Below are 16,002 nucleotides of genomic sequence, written 5' to 3' on the forward strand. Positions count from 1 at the left end.
TTGGCTTTCAGTCGGAGCGCAGGGAGAGGACTGGGGCTGGCGGCGGGAAGAGAGCCTGAGGGGGTTACTGCACCACGGCTAGCCCGGAGGGAGTCCGGGGAAAGGGTCTGGAGCTGCCGAAGAGGCAAGAGGCTTTTTCTTCCCTTTTGTTTCCTGGTGCGCGAGGAGAGGGCATTAAGAGGGCTGCTTTGGGAAGCGCCGGAGACGGGCGCGAGCCGCGGCTAATGGCGCGGACCCCGGAGACGGGCGCGAGCCGCGGCTAAAGGCGCGGACCCCGGAGACGGGCGTGGGACGCTGGGGCTGCTGCTGCTGCCGCCGCCGCGGGACCTGTGTGCGAGCGTGGGTCACTGTCCGCCCCGCCTTCCGGGGGGCCTGTGCACCCCGCCACTGCCGGGGTCCCGGAACCCGGGGACGGCTTTCCCGGGAAAGCGCACGGAGCGCCTCGGTCTGGTGCAACGTCACGCCGGCCTCTGCCGCCGCAGGCCCGCCCCACTCTGCGCGCCCCCCGCCCTGCCTGAGTGAGCCAGAGCCCCCACAACAGCGGCTCCTTTAAACCCGTCCTGTCTGAGCGAAGAACGGACGCCCTCCGGCGACCTACGCGCAAAGGCGGGGCCGGTCCAAGGCTGAGACCCAGGAGCTGTGAGAGCAGAGAAGAGACAGGGAAATCTCTCTGTGCAGCCTCGGAGGCAGCGGATTAAAGCTCCACGGTCCACTTGATGTGCCCTGCGTCTGTGGAGTGCATGAATAGACAGCGAATCATCCCAAATTGAGGAAGTGGACTTTGAGGACAAGATTTAAGACTTTCCCCCCTTTTCCTCTTTTTACAATGAATTATCCCAAATTAAGGAGGTGGACTTAGCAAGATTTCAGACTTCTCGCCCTTTTCCTCTTTTTACAACGAAGTAACCCAAATTGAGGAGGTGGACTTGGAGAGCAAGATTTTTGATTTTTCCCCCTGCTCTCTTTTTGTGAATGTGTATGTGTATTCTTCTGTGTAAGATTCTCTCTGTATAGCTTTGCTTCCACCATATGTCCCAGGGTTCTATCGGTCCGTTTTTTTTTCAATAATTACTTTTAAATTTTAATAATGCTACTATATTTCATACTTTATTCTATTTTACTTTACCTGCTCTTTCTTTTTTTCCTACCTTCCCTTCCTCCCTCCCTCCGCCCCTCCTTTCCTTCTTTCTCTCTTTCTTTCCTTTCTCCCTCCCTCCCTCCCTGTCTTTCTTTCCTTCCTCCCTCCCTCCCACCCCTCTTCCTTTCACTTTCTTTTTCTTTCCTTCCTCCCTCCCTCCCTTCTTCCATTCACTCTTCCTTTTTCTTTCATTCCTCCCTCTCTCCCTCCTTTCTTTCTTTCTTTCCATCCTTCCTCCCTCCCTCCCTCCTTTCTTCCTTCCTTCCTTCCTTTCTTTCCTTCTTCCTTTCTTCCTCTCTCTCTTTCTTTCTTCTACTAATTCTTTCTTTCTACTTTTTCTCCCTTTTATTCTGACCCGGGTAGATGAAAGGCTCTTGGTGCTGCAGCCAGGAGTCAGTGCTGTGCCTCTGAAGTGGGAGAGCCAACTTCAGGACACGGGTCCACAAGAGACCTCCCAGCTCCACATAATATCAAGCAGCGAAAATCTCCCAGAGATCTCCATCTCAACACCAGCACCCAGCTTCAGTCAACGACCAGCAAACTACAGTGCTGGTCACCCTATGCCAAGCAACTAGCAAGGCAGGAACACAACCCCACCCATTAACAGAGAGGCTGCCTAAAAACATAATAAGGCCACAGACACCCCAAAACACACCACCAGACGTGGACCTGTCCACCAGAAAAACAAGATCGAGCCTCAACCACCAGAACACAGGCTCTAGTCCCCCCCACCACGAAGCCTACACAACCTACTGAAACAACCTTGGCCACTGGGGACAGACACCAAAAACAACGGGAACTACGAATCTGCAGCCTGCAAAAAGGAGACCCCAAAAACAGTAAAATAAGCAAAATGAGAAGACAGAAAAACACACAGCAGGTGAAGGAGCAAGATAAAAACCTACCAGACCTAACAAATGAAGAGGTAATAGGCAGTCTACCTGAAAAAGAATTCAGAATAATGATAGTAAAGATGATCCAAGATTCTATTTCCAAGATCCAAAATCTTGGAAATAGAATAGACAAAATGCAAGAAACAGTTAACAAGGACCTAGAAGAACTAAAGATGAATCAAGCATCGATTAAAAACACAATAAATGAAATGAAAAATACTCTAGATGGGATCAATAGCAGAATAACTGAGGCAGAAGAACGGATAAGTGAGGTGGAAGATAAAATAGTGGAAATAACTGATGCAGAGCAAAATAAAGAAAAGAGAATGAAAAGAACAGAGGACAGTCTCAGAGACCTCTGGGACAACATTAAACGCACCAACATTCGAATTATAGGGGTTCCAGAAGAAGAAGAGAAAAAGAAAGGGACTGAGAAAATATTTGAAGAGATTATAGTTGAAAACTTCCCTAATATGGGAAAGGAAATAGTTAATCAAGTCCAGGAGGCACAGAGAGTCCCATACAGAATAAATCCAAGGATAAATACGCCAAGACACATATTAATCAAACTGTCAAAAATTAAACACAAAGAAATCATATTAAAAGCAGCAAGGGAAAAACAACAAATAACACACAAGGGAATCCCCATCAGGTTAACAGCTGATCTCTCAGCAGAAACTCTACAAGCCAGAAGGGAGTGGCAGGACATAATTAAAGTGATGAAGGAGAGAAACCTGCAACCAAAATTACTCTACCCAGCAAGGATCTCATTCAGATTTGATGGAGAAATTAAAACGTTTACAGACAAGCAAAAGCTGAGAGAGTTCAGCACCACCAAACCAGCTTTACAACAAATGCTAAAGGAACTTCTCTAGGCAAGAAACACAACAGAAGGAAAAGACCTACAATAACGAACCCAAAGCAATTAAGGAAATGGGAATAGGAACATACATATCAATAATTACCTTAAATGTAAATGGACTAAATGCTCCCACCAAAAGACACAGATTGGCTGAATGGATACAAAAACAAGACCCATATATATGCTGTCTACAAGAGACCCACTTCAGACCTAGAGACACATACAGATTGAAAGTAAGGGGATGGAAAAATATATTCCATGCAAATGGATATCAAAAGAAAGCTGGAGTAGCAATTCTTATATCAGACAAAATAGACTTTAAAATAAAGACTATTAGAAGAGACAAAGAAGGACACTACATAAGGATAAAGGGATCGATCCAAGAAGAAGATATAACAATTGTAAATATTTATGCACCCAACATAGGAGCACCTCAATACATAAGGCAAATACTGACAGCCATAAAAGGGGAAATCGACAGTAACACAATCATACTAGGGGACTTTAACACCCCACTTTCACCAATGGACAGATCATCCAAAATGAAAATAAATAAGGAAACACAAGCTTTAAATGATACATTAAACAAGATGGACTTAATTGATATTTATAGGACATTCCATCCAAAAACAACAGAATACACATTTTTCTCAGGTGCTCATGGAACATTCTCCAGGATAGATCATATCTTGGGTCACAAATCAAGCCTTGGTAAATTTAAGAAAATTGAAGTCGTATCAAGTATCTTTTCCGACCACAATGCTATGAGACTAGACATCAATTACAGGAAAAGATCTGTAAAAAATACAAACACATGGAGGCTAAACAATACACTACTCAATAACGAAGTGATCACTGAAGAAATCAAAGAGGAAATTAAAAAATACCTAGAAACAAATGACAGTGGAGACACGATGACCCAAAACCTATGGGACGCAGCAAAAGCAGTTCTAAGGGGGAAGTTTATAGCAATACAATCCCACCTTAAGAAAGAGGAAACATCTCGAGCAAACAACCTGACCCTGCACCTAAAGCAATTAGAGAAAGAAGAACAAAAAACCCCTAAAGCTAGCAGAAGGAAAGAAATCATAAAGATCAGATCAGAAATAAATGAAAAAGAAATGAAGGAAATAACTGCAAAGATCAATAAAACTAAAAGCTGGTTCTTTGAGAAGATAAACAAAATAGACAAACCATTAGCCAGACTCATCAAGAAAAAAAGGGAGAAGACTCAAATCAATAGAATTAGAAATGAAAAAGGAGAAGTAACAACTGACGCTGCAGAAATACAAAAGATCATGAGAGATTACTACAAGCAACTCTATGCCAATAAAATGGACAACCTGGAAGAAATGGACAAATTCTTAGAAATGCACAACCTGCCAAGACTGAATCAGGAAGAAATAGAAAATATGAATAGACCAATCACAAGCACTGAAATTGAAACTGTGATTAAAAATCTTCCAACAAACAAAAGCCCAGGACCAGATGGCTTCACAGGCGAATTCTATCAAACATTTAGAGAAGAGCTAACACCCATCCTTCTCAAACTCTTCCAAACAATTTCAGAGGAAGGAACACTCCCAAACTCATTCTATGAGGCCACCATCACCTTGATACCAAAACCAGACAAGCATGTCACAAAGAAAGAAAACTACAGGCGAATATCACTGATGAACATAGATGCAAAAATCCTCAACAAAATACTAGCAAACAGAATCCAACAGCACATTAAAAGGATCATACACCATGATCAAGTGGGGTTTATTCCAGGAATGCAAGGATTCTTCAATATACGCAAATCAATCAATGTGATACACCATATTAACAAGTTGAAGGAGAAAAACCATATGATCATCTCAATAGATGCAGAGAAAGCTTTCGACAAAATTCAACACCCATTTATGATAAAAACCCTGCAGAAAGTAGGCATAGAGGGAACTTTCCTCAACATAATAAAGGCCATATATGACAAACCCACAGCCAACATTGTCCTCAATGGTGAAAAACTGAAACCATTTCCACTAAGATCAGGAACAAGACAAGGCTGCCCACTCTCACCACTCTTATTCAACATAATTTTGGAAGTTTTAGCCATAGCAATCAGAGAAGAAAAGGAAATAAAAGGAATCCAAATTGGAAAAGAAGAAGTAAAGCTGTCACTGTTTGCAGATGACATGATACTATACATAGAGAATCCTAAAGATGCTACCGAAAAACTACTAGAGCTAATCAATGAATTTGGTAAAGTAGCAGGATACAAAATTAATGCACAGAAATCTCTGGCATTCCTATATACTAATGATGAAAAATCTGAAAATGAAATCAAGAAAACACTCCCATTTACCATTGCAACAAAAAGAATAAAATATCTAGGAATAAACCTACCTAAGGAGACAAAAGACCTGTATGCAGAAAATTATAAGACACTGATGAAAGAAATTAAAGATGATACAAATAGATGGAGAGATATACCATGCTCCTGGATTGGAAGAATCAATATTGTGAAAATGACTCTACTACCCAAAGCAATCTACAGATTCAATGCAATCCCTATCAAACTACCACTGGCATTTTTCACAGAATTAGAACAAAAAATTTCAAAATTTGTTTGGAGAAACAAAAGACCCCGAATAGCCAAAGCAATCTTGAGAACGAAAAACGGAGCTGGAGGAATCAGGCTCCCTGACTTCAGACTATACTACAAAGCTACAGTAATCAACACAGTGTGGTACTGGCACAAAAACAGAAAGATAGATCAATGGAACAGGATAGAAAGCCCAGAGATAAACCCACGCACATATGGTCAACTTATCTTTGATAAAGGAGGCAGGAATGTACAGTGGAGAAAGGACAGCCTCTTCAATAAGTGGTGCTGGGAAAACTGGACAGGGACATGTAAAAGTATGAGATTAGATCAATCCCTAACACCATACACAAAAATAAGCTCAAAATGGATTAAAGACCTAAATGTAAGGCCAGAAACTATCAAACTCTTAGAGGAAAACATAGGCAGAACACTCTATGACATAAATCACAGCAAGATCCTTTTGGACCCACCTCCTAGAGAAATGGAACTAAAAACAAAGATAAACAAATGGGACCTAATGAAACTTCAAAGCTTTTGCACAGCAAAGGAAACCATAAACAAGACCAAAAGACAACCCTCAGAATGGGAAAAAATATTTGCAAATGAAGCAACGGACAAAGGATTAATCTCCAAAATTTATAAGCAGCTCATGCAGCTCAATAACAAAAAAACAAACAACACAATCCAAAAATGGGCAGAAGACCTAAGTAGACATTTCTCCACAGAAGATATACAGACTGCCAACAAACACATGAAAGGATGCTCAACATCTTTACTCATTAGAGAAATGCAAATCAAAACTACAATGAGATATCATCTCACACCAGTCAGAATGGCCATCATCAAAAAATCTAGAAACAATAAATGCTGGAGGGGGTGTGGAAAAAAGGGAACACTCTTGCACTGCTGGTGGGAATGTGAATTGGTACAGCCACTATGGAGAACGGTATGGAGGTTCCTTAAAAAACTACAAATAGAACTACCATATGACCCAGCAATCCCACTACTGGGCATATACCCTGAGAAAACCATAATTCAAAAAGAGACATGTACCAAAATGTTCATTGCAGCTCTATTCACAGTAGCCCGGAGATGGAAACAACCTAAGTGTCCATCATCAGATGAATGGATAAAGAAGATGTGGCACATATATACAATGGAATATTACTCAGCCATAAAAAGAAACGAAACTGAGCTATTTGTAATGAGGTGGATAGACCTAGAGTCTGTCATACAGAGTGAAGTAAGTCAGAAAGAGAAAGACAAGTACTGTATGCTGACACATATATATGGAATTAAAAAAAAATGTCATGAAGAACCTAGGGGTAAAACGGGAATAAAGACACAGACCTACTTGAGAATGGACCTGAGGATATGGGGAGGGGGAAGGGTAAGCTGTGACAAAGCGAAAGAGAGGCATGGACATATATACACTACCAAACGTAAGGTAGATAGATAGTGGGAAGCAGCCGCAGAGCACAGGGAGATCAGCTCGGTGCTTTGTGATCGCCTGGAGGGGTGGGATGGGGAGGGTGGGAGGGAGGGAGATGCATGAGGGAAGGGATGTGGGAACAGATGTATATGTATGACTGATTCACTTTGTTATAAAGCAGAAACTATTTAAAAAAATTAAAAAATAAAATAAGCACATGAAAAATATTCAGTACCATTAGCCATCAGGGTATGCAAATCAAAACCACAATGAGATACCACTTCACACTCACTAGGATGGCCATAATCCAAAAGTGCTGATAAGGATATGGAGAAATTGGAATCCTCACACACTGCTGGTGGGACATAAAATGGTGCAGATGCTTTGGAAAACAGTCTGACAGTTCCTCAAAAAGGTTAAACAGAATTACCATATGAGGGCTTCCCTGGTGGCACAGTGGTTAAGAATCCACCTGCCAATGCAGGGGCAAGGGTTCAAGCCCTGGTTCGGGAAGATCCCACATGCCATGGAGCAACTGGGCCCGTGAGCCACAACTACTGAAGCCCGCACGCCTAGAGTCCATGCTCTGCAACAAGAGAAGCCACCGCGATGAGAAGCCCATGCACTGCAACAAAGAGTAGTCTCTGCTCGCCACAACTAGAGAAAACCAACGTGCAGCAACAAAGACCCAACTCAGCCATAAATAAATAAATAAATAGATAGATAGATAGATAGATAGATAGATAAATAAATAAATAAATAACCGTATGATCTAGCAATTACATTCCTAGGCAGATACCAAGAGAAATGAAAATACATATCCACATAAAAACTTGTACGTGAATGTTTATAGCAGCCTTATTCCTAATAGCCAACAAGTAGAAACAAATCAAATGTCTATCAACTGATAAATGGGCAAACAAATTGTGGTATATATATTGACCTACCTACAGTAGGTATATACAATTGGGTACATACAATGGAATATTATTTTGCAATATAGACTGCAATATATTGATACATGTTGTAACATGGATGAGCCTTGAAAACATTATGCTAAGTAAAAGAAACCAGTCACAGAAGACTACACATTGTATGATTACATGTATATGAAATACCCAGAACAAGCAAATCAATAGAGGCAAAAAGTAGATTAGTGGTTGCCTAAAGCAGAAAGGATTGGAGGGAAATAGGGGCTGGCTGCTATTGGATGTGGGATTTCTTTCTGGGATGATGAGAATGTTCTAAAATTGACTGTGGTAATGGTTGCATAATGCTGGTTACATAGTAAAAAGTCATTTAGTATTCACCTATAATAAAAGTTATCTTACCGCCTTTAATCTTTTAGCATGGTATTCTGCTGCTGAAAAATATTTTCCTGGTGCTACCAGTTTATCAGTCATATTTGATACATACACACCAATTTTAGTCATCTGTGTGGATGTTGTATTTGTAGTTTGCTGGAGCTTTCTTCTCTGAAAAACTGTCTGAAATAAAAACGTTTAAAAAATTTAAATAAATATCCACTATATACACATAAAGTGAGTAAAGAGCATATTTTCCTACACATTTAAGTTAATATCTTTTATTATTTTAATTACCATATAATTCCCTAGAAGATTTTAATTTTAGAGAGCTACACAGTAGAACATTTGTTGATTCTGTAGCTTCAAAATCCTACATGGAAAAATAAAAATATTACCTGTGTTTCCCTACAAAATGCATTCAGTTTTTCAGGAATCTTTTTAGGTACAGTTTGTGTTCCAGCATTGTGATATTCCACTCCTGTTACTTTATGTCTGAATCCACCAAGAAATGGTTTGTGAAAATCAGATTTTATAATCTCAACAGCTACTTCCTGGTACTGATCAATGCCTGAGGAGATAAAACCAAGATTAAATGAAAGTTCAACTACAAAGGGACTCTAAAAAAATACTTTACCTAAAAGATATCAAATAACTAACCAGTTTGTACTCTGACAGTTATGATTTGAGAGGCATCACTTGATCTATCTATTCTTTTGATTGGATATAGATCTGGATGTAAAGAAAAGATTTCCACTTGGACAATATCCTGGGGCTTAACTCCATGTTGTAGTAGCATCTCATGATCTTTAATAATCATTCCTAAATGAGGTAAAATTATAAAAAGTGTTATGGCAAAGAAATGATTATATGTACTCATTTTAAGGGATGGAAAACATCAATGGTGCGTATATGAACATATATTGTTTAATTACCAAATAGCGTATTGATCATGTCCACCTCTTGCTGTATTATTAGTATCAAAAACTCCACAATGGAAAAAATTAAGGTGGTACTCCTGAGCAAGAATTCAGCATTATAAGTAAAGTAAAAATACAACTCTCAACTCATCAGAAATACAAATATACATAACCATGCAACTATAAACATTTAAAAATAAAAAACACATTCTATAATATGAGCAAAATCATATTCTAAACATCGATTCTCTAAAAAATCACAATGTTTTTTTATACATAAGCATAGGGCATATCCATATCAGGGAAAGCCTGATTACTTTAATACACACTCCTAATGCATACACTCAGAGGTCTAAAGAATCCCTTCCTTTCTGTTTCTATAATCAGAAATTCACATAAATTAATTCATGCCAAGGTAGAGCTAAGACTCAGTTTTTGCTGAAAAAAGTGTACATCATCACCTTATTTTTATGTTTTATTGCTTCAACTTATACCCCCATCCCCACTGGTTTATTTCATAAACTGACTATAAATTTTTCTATATTTTAAGGCATACATAAATATGTACAATGTTACTGGCTGCTGCTTTGTATAATGATAGAAACTATATCAGTTTTCCAATGTATGTTCTTCCTAAATTACAATTAGGAATTTAACATAGCAAAGGTTTGTTTTACTCATTCTTAGAAATATGTCAGATACCACTAGTCTATTTTAGCTATGTTCAAGAAAGCACATTCAAAAATCTTTGAGTTTCAATTTCACCTTAAATTCTTAATTTAAAAAAAATTAACGTTATATGGATTTTGCAATAGGTTGAATAATGGCCCTAAAATATATCCATGTACATTCCTAGAGTCTATGGATGCTACCTTATATGGAAAAAGTGACTGCAGATTTTATTAAGGATTTTGAGATGGGTAGATTATCCTGGATTATTCACATGAGCCTTAAATGTAATCATAAGTGCCCTTTAAGAGGAAGGAGGAGGGAGATTTGACTACAGAGAAGATGATATGACAGAAGCAGAGAGAGGTTTAAAGATGCTATGCTGCTGACTTTGAAGATGAGGAAGCCCAAGAACACAAGAAATACAACTCTAGAAGCTGGAAAAGGCAAGGAAGCAGACTCTCCCCAGAACCTCCAGAGAACAGCCCTGCTGACACCTTGATGTTATCCAAGTGAAATTGATTTAGGATTTTTGGCCTCCAGAACCATAAGCAAAATAAGCCACTAAATTTGTCAATTGTTACAACAGTCATAAGAAACTAACACAGAGCCCTCTTCAGTCCTCTAATTGTTTCTAGTGTAGGCTTAGTCCCACCAAATTTGAACTCTAGTTCTTGTACTAGAAGAAAGTACCTGTCTTAGAGAGTGGTTGACACAGAATCAAGCTCTTTTTTTATTGCTGCTGACATAAGCCAGTGGCGATGCATGGTATTTACACATAAAGAAGAAAAATCATGAAGTGCAAAGAAATAGTTTCTTAGGTACCACTGGCCAGGTGCTCAGTCTCAAAGTGCTCTCTCTTCTCCAGTTTTGAACTTCACCTTATAGTTAATGCCAAGCAGTTCCAAATTCCCTTTTTGGAGTCATACCTATATTTAAGTTCAGACTCTGCCAGTCATAAGCTTTGGGAATTTGCAGAAGTTCCTCAAGCTTTAGCTTCCATCTCTCAAAAAAAATTAATAGTAATACCTACCTCAAAGGATTGTTGTGTAGATTGAATGATAATGTGATAACGTAGGCAGAATATTCTGTAGAAGGTCTAGCACATAGTAAGTGCTCATTAAATTAGCCATCATCATCAACATGATCATTATCATCATCAGTATCATTATTGTTACAATAACTATTTAAATTTTAGCTTTGTTTCCTCAATCAAGCTTTAGTAACCTGTTGTTTGAATACATGAACATCTTACTACTGGAGCACATTCATTACAATAGTTTTCTAAAAATAATTTTGAAACTGAACTGATTGTTTTTCTCTGATTTGGCAAGGAGGAACAACTTCATAGGTATGGCTTACTCCTTTTTAGCACTTCGGATTTTCCCACACAAAAAAAATGTTCTTATTGCCCTCGAAACTTGGGGCATCTTTATAAGTTAGTATCAAACTTCTTAAAATAAAATATTATGATCTGTGCAGGCATATTCTACAGAAACATTTCCTGAGCTATTCTAGTCTGCTTAATTCTATCACAGTTACTAAGACCTCAGCCTCTCATGACACAAGGCTAATATAAGGTGGGCTACTCAATATTGCCCACAAAATATAAATAAAGTTGAACATCATCAGAATGTGAACGGACCTTAATGTACAGAAGACTGATAAACCATTTTCAGTCCTCTTCTTTTTCTATCCATGCTCATTCATCATCTATCTTTTTAACCTCATTTTCTCCTACTTCCCATATATAATTTACTTCTATTCCCTCTAAATTCCTTACCACTTCCCAAAAGTCCCAGGTTTTCTCACCTCTTTGGGACTTAGCAAAAGTATTATCACTTTTATCAGATGAAGCTTTCTAGAATCTCCCAGTTTCCTTCCTCGCTGTTCTCACAGTTTTTTGAACATATCTCCATCAAAACATTTACACACTGTGTGGTAACCATTGCATACATCTTCTTCCTTCCTAGTCTGTAAACAACTTGAAAACAGGGATTTTGTTTCATGTTTCTTTATATCTTTGGCTCTTAGCAAAGTATTTGGAACAAAGTATGTCCTCAATAACAATGTGTTGAATGAATGTATAACCACCATATAATGTTCAAACAGTAAACATGAAGATATTTAGTTTAACAAATCAAAGAGAAGTCTCCATAAGTTTTATTAGCCTCCAAGCTTACCTGCACATCTTATCTGCAGGACATAAGGTGGGACACCTAATAGAGATGAAAAATGATCCTTGAGGCATTTTAGAACAGTGTCAACTTTAAAGGGCATTATAATTTCCTGGCCCACAGGAAGAAGTACAACTTTTACTGTAGAAAAAAATAAGAGAAAAAAAGAGTCATAGTTAAAAGCAAGGGTCAGCATCATAGAATCCACAGACAGAGAAATATGGGACAATTTGTAATCACATAGAATGCAGGTTGTCTCTGCCATGTTCTCCCACCACACCTCCGTAATAAGAGCTAGTGTTCATTTTCTAAGAGGAGAAGTGACAAACATTCAGTTGCAACATTTTGCTTTGAAAATCAATGCATAATCTCAAGAATTAGCATCAATGGTCAATGCCTGCTCCCCCAACTCCAGGTCAAAGTTCAGATCTCTCTTGCATTGCCTTCTATGAGGATCAGTGCACATTCGAGATTACCTCCTCGCCCAGAATACCATGAGAAAGAGGAAATGAAACTAAAGTGCTTTTAAAGATTCTTTTTAAATCATTTAAAATTTTTAAAGATTCCCAATATCTGGTATATATAATTCAGATATAAACATAGGAAACATCTCAGAACATCAAGTGTTTTTGTGTAGTATTACAAAGGGAGACCCTGAGACCTGAACTTAGAAACATACATGCTTTGATTAGATATTTATACCATGCATCAGGAAATCAGTGTGTATTCATGAAGTTAAGAAAAACCAATAGGGAAATTTTCAAAGAAAATTTTCCTTGACCTTGCGATGACAAAAGATTATCTAAGTCCATTCTTCTTCCCATAATTGATTTATGTCTATAGCTGGCAAAATGCAAAACAGAAAATCATTGTTTTTTTACAAATATCTGGAATAACTATGCACAAATCTCCTTTTCACAAAAATGGACATTATGTAGCTCACTCCCAACTCTATAAAATAAAAATCAAGACACATGTTAAAAATAGAGAAAAACTGTTATTATAAAATGATTATCTGTTCAGAAATTATAGGGAGGGTATATAGTACTTAAAAACTAATTATGATGGGGTAAACTTTTTTTTTTTTTTTTTTTTTTTTTTTTTTTTTTTTTTTTTTTTGCGGTATGCGGGCCTCTCACTGCTGTGGCCTCTCCCATTGTGGAGCACAGGCTCTGGACGCGCAGGCTCAGCGGCCATGGCTCACGGACCTAGCCGCTCCGCGGCATGTGGGATCTTCCTGGACTGGGGCACGAACCCGTGTCCCCTGCATCGGCAGGTGGACTCCCAACCACTGTGCCACCAGGGAAGCCCCGGGGTAAACTTTTAACTTTTTTATCTACAGACTTTAAATTTTAATGGAGAAGATATAATATAAGTAAGATGGAGTGGAGAGTACACATGTAGACCAAAAAAGTTTCATATATTTCTAGATGCCTGACATGACAGTTTTCATAAAGCTCTACGAGACATTCATCACTAATCCCAGCATGAAATGTAACAAGGCATTATTGATGCTAAGGTTCTTCAAGCTTGTTAAATATTATTTTCACAGTTCTCTCCTAATAAGAGAACACTCTCACAGATGTTACATTATCAGAAGGCTATTTTAATTGTTTCCTGGATTCAAAATTCTATGATTAATGTATTTTAAATTTTCCATAGCAGCGACTTCCTAAGCTTTAGGAAGGGAAAGTTTGTTCAGGAATCTGTGAGCCTCAGGAAGTACAGGACAAAGACCACTTTTTTTTAATCATCATATATTTGGTAAAAGCTATCATCACAGGGAATCACAGAATTATCAAAAAATGGAGCCCAAATTCACAATGAATAATGTAATTGAGGGATAACAATTTCAATTAGGCATAAATGGCCTTGATTACTTCTCCTCCTCCTTTTTATTCTTACTTGTGTGGACACACCACACAAGAGCTAACGACTCCACTAGATTCAAAAGCTACATTTTACCAGCCAGACTAAGCTGCTGTTATTGTTAAATGATGACCCATGTTCTCCACTCTATGGATGGAAACTCTCTCAAAAGTTATGGACAAGGGGGGAAGGAGCAGTCAGTTAACCACCCAAGTAGAATTCTCCATGTAACCACCTTCTTGCTGCTCCCCTCTGCTTTGTTACCAACAACGTAGTAATAACTTCCACATGCCATGTGATCAACATTATGTCTTTAAAATTAACCCATAATGAAAGACAACAATGATTTTTCTGAAGCTTAATATAAAGTTAACACTAAGCAGAAATATGGAAATACGTAAAAGCAACGAGATATGTGGAATGAGTACTGTATATGAAACCAGAAAAATATGGTGTCAAGTTCCCATCCCACCTCTTGCTAGCTATGTACATAATTAATTCCAACATGGCATGCAAAAGAATTACAATTATACTCAAAAATTTCTCCCTAAACATTTTAAGAACCTATTTTACTTTGGAAAAACAGAGAAACAATACTTTAAAATTTATTGATGCTCCATTATTTAGGGAAGTAGATGCGGCAGAACAGAGGAGAGGCTTCACACATAATTAAGAGATTCAAGTGGCATAGCCACAGAGGTTTGGTGGATAAGGGAGTGGGAAAGTAATATCAAATATAAAATAAATCTTCAAGAAAAAACCACCATTCTTCAAAATGAGGCGGAAAAAAATACCCTATCTTCCCTAGGTAATACCTGTTGCTGACGAATCTTTCATTGATGTTTTCAGAGATTCCTTTACAGCCTTTATTTTTTCCAGAATTGCCAGAGAATCTTTTGAATATTGTTCGGCTGACTGCACTGCATTATCAGATTTAGCTAGAGAGTCTCCACCGTCTCCTGGAGAATATGAAACTTGTTCATCTGCCGTAACGTCTTCCACGAGTTGCTCGACATCATTTAGTTCCAGTCTTAAAACGCTCTGGTCACTCGGCTCCTCAACACGTTTTTCACGGCCCCCGCTAGATGGTTCTAGTTCAGATTCACAGTCTTCAGTCTGATCTGACTCTGGAACCTCTTCTGAGGGAACTGGAATATTGATAGTCCCAAAAGCATCCTCTCTTTCTTTTGATGAATCAACATTCTGAGCATCAGATCCTTCCTCCTGGTCAGACATTGTCCTGAATTTAAAAAAAAAAAAAAAATATATATATATATATATATATATATATATATATATATATATATATATATATTTACTACACTTAAAACTTCTACACCAAATATCAAATTCATTGCTGGCATACAGCAATGTTCATAGTATACTACAATGTGGCTCATTATTTGTTTAATATTATCTTAGTAATGGCATTAGGTAAAAGACATTGGTGAATTTTTAATAAAAACACCACAAAAAGTTAAAATGTGTACCAAAAAAAGAACCTCAAAACACAATAAATTTGAGAGAAATATTCTATGAAGAATATATTTTAAAAATTCTAAAATATATTGTCATCTCTTATTCAATGAACAATGCCTTGTGAAAGAAGAATTTTTTTCAATAGCCTTTTTTCTAAAAAAGGCTATTTATGCTTCTGACATTGCAATTGAATAGAAGCTCCAAGGAACCTGACATCTCCACAGCAACTATACGCTGGAAAGTACACACTGTAGTAGCTTTGCTCTCACAAATTGTAGCAGAGGTGTCCAATGACCTCTGTCCCCCAAAACAAACATATCAACAAACAAATGTGGGTTGATCTTGGAGCTAAGTAGGGCCTAAGCTACAGCAACCAAGAGTTTGGGCTTGGGAAACAGTACTACAGCATACAGGAGCTTGGGCCAGGGTGGGCCAGAGCAGCCCAGAGCCAGGCATCAGAGGCAGCAGCTGGATCAGAGCAGTGAGAAGCCAGTATAGCCAGGAGCCTACCTATAGAGGTTGGCAGCCAGGAAAAGGAGATAGGGGAAGTGACCCTGAGGCTGATTTCTGAGGCAAAAGCACAGGGAAGATTAAAACTTGAAATAGTAGTGAGATGGAAAAGCTGTGTTTGGAACTTTCACTTAAGCATAGATCCTTATGGAGAAAAAA

General features: G+C 38.4%; 1 protein-coding gene across 1 annotated transcript in view; it reads right to left on the reverse strand.

The window, feature by feature from the left end:
• The window catches only part of IQUB (IQ motif and ubiquitin domain containing), a gene marked incomplete at both ends in the record, with an annotated part of 61,630 nt that extends 46,540 nt beyond the window's left edge, over window positions 1–15,090 (reverse strand). The window contains 5 exons of the mRNA XM_079710887.1: window positions 8,247–8,402; window positions 8,618–8,790; window positions 8,880–9,041; window positions 11,992–12,126; window positions 14,670–15,090. Coding sequence (XP_079567013.1) covers window positions 8,247–8,402; window positions 8,618–8,790; window positions 8,880–9,041; window positions 11,992–12,126; window positions 14,670–15,090 — 1,047 coding nt within the window. The remainder of the gene's footprint in view (window positions 1–8,246; window positions 8,403–8,617; window positions 8,791–8,879; window positions 9,042–11,991; window positions 12,127–14,669) is intronic.
• Between the last annotated feature and the right edge of the window lie 912 nt (window positions 15,091–16,002).

This window comes from Hyperoodon ampullatus (assembly GCF_949752795.1).
Source record: "Hyperoodon ampullatus genome assembly, chromosome: 9".
In the NCBI taxonomy this organism is placed as follows: domain Eukaryota; kingdom Metazoa; phylum Chordata; class Mammalia; order Artiodactyla; family Ziphiidae; genus Hyperoodon; species Hyperoodon ampullatus.